This window comes from Mustela lutreola, chromosome 15, assembly GCF_030435805.1.
Source record: "Mustela lutreola isolate mMusLut2 chromosome 15, mMusLut2.pri, whole genome shotgun sequence".
In the NCBI taxonomy this organism is placed as follows: Eukaryota; Metazoa; Chordata; class Mammalia; order Carnivora; family Mustelidae; genus Mustela; species Mustela lutreola.
In genome coordinates, this window is record NC_081304.1 from 32,618,744 (window position 1) to 32,623,342 (window position 4,599).

At 48.6% G+C, this 4,599-nt stretch overlaps 1 protein-coding gene across 3 annotated transcripts in view; it reads right to left on the reverse strand.

Annotated features, from left to right (window-relative positions):
* HSF5 (heat shock transcription factor 5) overlaps positions 1 to 3,662 on the reverse strand; it is a 48,496-nt gene extending 44,834 nt beyond the window's left edge. For all 3 annotated transcript variants that reach the window (XM_059149647.1, XM_059149646.1, XM_059149645.1), the window contains exon 1: positions 2,927 to 3,662. In XM_059149647.1, the coding sequence (XP_059005630.1) occupies positions 2,927 to 3,560 (634 nt within the window). In that variant the 5' untranslated portion in view covers positions 3,561 to 3,662. The remainder of the gene's footprint in view (positions 1 to 2,926) is intronic.
* Positions 3,663 to 4,599: the final 937 nt, after the last annotated feature.

Sequence of the window (4,599 nt, forward strand, 5' to 3'; positions counted from 1 at the left end):
TAATTCCCAGGAAAAAACCTGCCTCCTGCCAGCTTGATACTCCCAGGCCAGCACTGATTATCTACTATTGTTCACACTTGTTACTTAGTTTAGAAAGTTTTAACAAATACTGTTAACAAATAGTATAAAATAAATTGCCACTTAAGAGTAAAATAACAAAAGTGAACCAAAAAAAGGAAAAACATGTGATCTTCACATTTCTTATCAGTACATTCCTGAAAGGTGAACAAGACAGCTAGTTCAAAGGATCTAGATAAGAGAAGTCGGCAATAAAACAAAAGATTCCTTTGGGGGAGAAAAAAAGACAGAGGTATTCAAACCATAAGCTGAAGTAGAACACAATAAACAAAGTGGAAACTAAGAAGCAACAGTATAGTCAGGCATATAACTAATGAAAGGTTCAAGAAGAATAAAAATTATATAAAGACAAACAATAGACAAACAGTAGACCAAGGGCTTAGAACATAGAATTAAGCAAACAAAGTTGGCCCAGTACTCTTGAACTTAGAATTACATCCTGCCCACACCAGTAACACAATTCCCTAGTGATCCAAGCATGTGGTATAGACAATCCACCAATGACACACCTTCTGCACATACCAACCGGCAGAATGGTTAAAAAAAAAAAAAAGAAAGAAAGAAAGAAAAGAAAGTAAATGCATGAAAACTACAATGATCTGGTTATGTATGGATTGATGTATTATTGATACTGCAGAAGTATGAACTAAATTTGTTATTCAACAAATAATCTTTAAAATGCTACCTACAGGCACCTGGGTGGCTCGGTGGGATAGGCCTCTGCCTTCAGCTCGGGTCATGATCTCAGGGTCCTGGGATCGAGTCCCACCTCATCGAGCTCTCTGCTCCAAGGAGAGCCTGCTTCCTCCTCTCTCTCTGCCTGCCTCTCTGCCTACTTGTGATTTCTCTTTCTGTGTGTCAAATAAATAAATTAAAAAAAAATAAAATGCCATCTAAATGAACTATAAGTGAAGAAAATCAGACCATTGGCAGCCCCTACATTTCTTTAATTAAAAAGGACTCTATCCAGGGCACCTGATTGGCTCAGTTGGTTAAACGGCTGCCTTCAGCTCAGGTCGTAAGCATGGAGAGCCTGGAGTTGGGCTCCCTGCTCAGTGAAGAGTCTGCTTCTCCCTCTTCCTTTGCCCTTCCCCTACCTTGTGCGTGCACACGCTCTCTCTAGCTCTCATGCTCTCTCTCAAGTAAGTAAATAAAAATCTTTTAAAATAAATAAATAAAAATCAAAGAAAATAAAATGGACTCTATCCTTAGAATACAACTGTGTGTAACATAGATGAGGGAAAAAGAAAGAGAAGTGAAAAAAGTGAGCAAGACCTTCTTTTTATGTATGCATATAAGTTTCTCTGAAGTGGTTATCCTATTTCTCCCAAGAACACACTTCCCAGTCTTTTTTCCTTATGCCCACCAGATACACAACCTGAAAAACAAATATCCATGTCAGAGATTCTGCCAAATGTCTGCCATGGTATTATCTCCATTGCCTTTCCCCATTCATTTCCCCACCCAAATCACTGGCCATCACATGGAAGCAGCTTAATAATCCTTTAGAATTCCTTTAGAACATTCCTAGGCCACTGCTATTTTTCTATCTTGTTACTAGAACTCTAACCTAATCCCTTATCTTCTAAACTCCACAGACACACAAGCTTTTAATCCCTTATCTTCTAAATTCCAAATGAACAAAACACTGCCTCATTCTTAACCCTGGGCCTAGGATAAACTGACCGAAGTGCTACTTTAATTTGCATATTTTAAAGTTTTCCATATCTGAAACATAATCCTTACACACTATGTTAAATCAAAATGAACATGGTGAGAATGTTTCTACTGAAGGCAAAGAATGAATTCTCATTATTATATCCAGTTGCTGTCTTGGAGTACTGTCTCCTATCATGACTCCTTACACAAAGAGAAGGAGTATTGCCACCCTCACCTTTGCAGAAGAGAGGGAAGAGCACCAGAAATCAAGCTGATAAAAGAGAACTTTTAAACTTTTAGTAAATACACAGTTATACAAAGTTTTTTCAGTACTGAAAGGTGTAAAATTCTTTTTAACTAACACTCGACAGTAAAGAACACCATTTTTGCCTTGTGCTTGCCTAACCATAACACCTTAAGTAAACATCAGCTCTAATTGGTTACAATGAAAGAAATGGTTGCCCAATGCATTGTATGCAGGAACAATATCTCATGAACAATTGAATATATTACTATGTTTTTGCTCTTAAGATATATAAACAATGTCGACCTTTCTATACATTCCTTGGAATCTAATGTATGACTACTGTCAGGACACCTGTTCTAAGATTTCTTAGATGTGTCAAAGGTGTGGAAGATGGCCTGTCCCTTCAAGGACACACTTCCACTCAAGATACCTTGTTCGCTTTCCCTCCGTCTGTATAAACGTTCTAAGTGTTCTTGGCCATGACTCTCTGTTCCTTCCTACCTTGACCTCCACATTCTCACCCTGTACAGTAACTCTTGTTTTGCTTCCCATTAGAGCAAAGGAAACCCCTCGGTGTTTCTTCCCGACCTAGTGCTTCGACAAAGGGCGACTTACTCTAGACGTTCAAGGTAAGGTAAGGGTCTTAAGAAGGTCAATGGCCATGGAGGTCTGGAGTTCAGGAGGAGCCGGGAACAGCAGGAAGCCTACAGCAGAGGTCCCTTTGGCCGCCAGTGGACGACTAACCAGAAGGGGCTCAATGCCTCTTTCCAGGGGGAGGTACTGGGGGACAGGGGTGCTGGAAACGGTGGAGATGACGGGAGTGATTTCTCGAGAAGCACAGCAGCAAGCGGATCACCTCACCGGGGAGGATGTGCGAAATGCCCCCGGCAGTGGCGGTTGCTCCCCGGTGCCCCATGTGCCCTGCTGTGGGCGAGGACTCACCGTGCGGCTCGGGCCGGGGCCCCGCGGGCGGCGACGGCTCCTGGTGCTGCAGCGGGGAGGTGGAGGCGGAGGCCGAGGCCGAGGCCGAGGCCGACGTGATGAGGAGCCTCTGGAAGCGGTTGGGTGGCCGGCAGGGCACCTCCAGGCCGGCCGCCAGCTTGGCCTTGTTGGCGCTGGTGAGCCTCTTGAGGTGCACGAGCAGCTGCGGCTGGTCGCGGCGGAAGTGCGGGCTGTGGAAGTGGTGGAGCGGCCCGTCGCCCGCCGGCCCGCCGCCCCCTGGCCCCGGCCCGGGCCCCGCCGCGCCCGGCCCGCCCAGCACCACCTTGCGGAAGCCGTAGAGGTTGAGTTGGCGGATGAAGCTGGTGAAGTTGGTGGTTTTGAAGAGCTCGGGCTCGGCCCCGGCGCCCCCCACGCCGCCCCCGCCGCTGCCCCCGCCGCCGCCACCACCCCCGGCCCCAGCCCCTGCTCCGGGCGGGCTGAGCAGCTCGGCCTCGAAGAGCGGCTGGTCGATGAGCAGCCCCTCGCCGCGGCCGTCCCAGCGGATCGAGCGGTACCGGGGACTGTTCACCAACCGCCACAGCTTGGCGGGGAAGTTGTTGGGGTTGATGGGGGTGGAGAGCAGCGCCTCCTCCATCGCCCCCGCCCGGGCACTGGGACTCGCCCCGCCGCGCCTGGCTCTCCCACCCCGTTCTCGATCTCCCCCCCACCTTCGCCCGGCCTTCGCTGCGCCCTGCCCCCCTCCCCCCGCCTGCGCCCCGCCGCCGCGGACCCTGGGACCGTTGGCGCACGAGCCCCCGCCGCGCCTTCCAGCGCGGCCAATGGGGCCTCGAGTTCTGGCCGCGCGGCGGGACGCGGCGCGAGGCGACCCGCCCCCTGGACGCCGCCGCGAAGTGCGGGGCCGCGTGCGACAGCGTGGGGGCGCGGCCGCGGCAAGTCGGGTTCCCTCGGTGGCGGCGTCCCCGAACCGCCGGACTGCGGACTGCGGCGGAGTTGCTGCCCGCCAGGTAGGGTTAAATCCTGCAAAGAGATAAGCCCAGTTATCCGGCGTGGAGTATGAAGATTCGTGTTTATCACCACAGCCAGTTGGGGGGGGGGGGCGGATTTCGAATTCTTAAGAGTATGCACTTGGCAATTCAAAGTCAGCCATTCTGGAGAACAAAGGGTCTAACTCTACAATCTGAGGAACCATTAGTATAAACTAACAGTTTGATTGCTTGTCTCTCCAAAATAAAAATGGTGATGGGGCTACAGTATCCTGAGTAAACGATTCACCTTTTAGATAGTACCATTTTATGTGTTTTTTAATAGACCTTTTTACCGCGATATTTTTGCTCAGGGCAGGCTTAGTGAGAACTGAGGTGCCTCTGAGGAGGGAATGGGAAGACAAAAAAATACAATCCTGTGTGCCTGGTCAACCAGCTGGTGCAATTTTAGCCATTAAACAGAAATAAACCTCACATGAGATGGGATAGAATTCTACAGTTTCCATAGGATAAATTCCTAGTGATCCATAAATAAGAATAGAGCAGGTGCCCTGCTGATAAAAAGGAAGTCCATTTAGAAATGGAAATGGTTGGGAGGAAGGAGTATGTTTTAGTCTTTTCTTGTGGTCAAAGAATAAACGAGTATTGAGTTTTCTTAGAAACTAAAATGAATAAAAAGACCCAACAAAG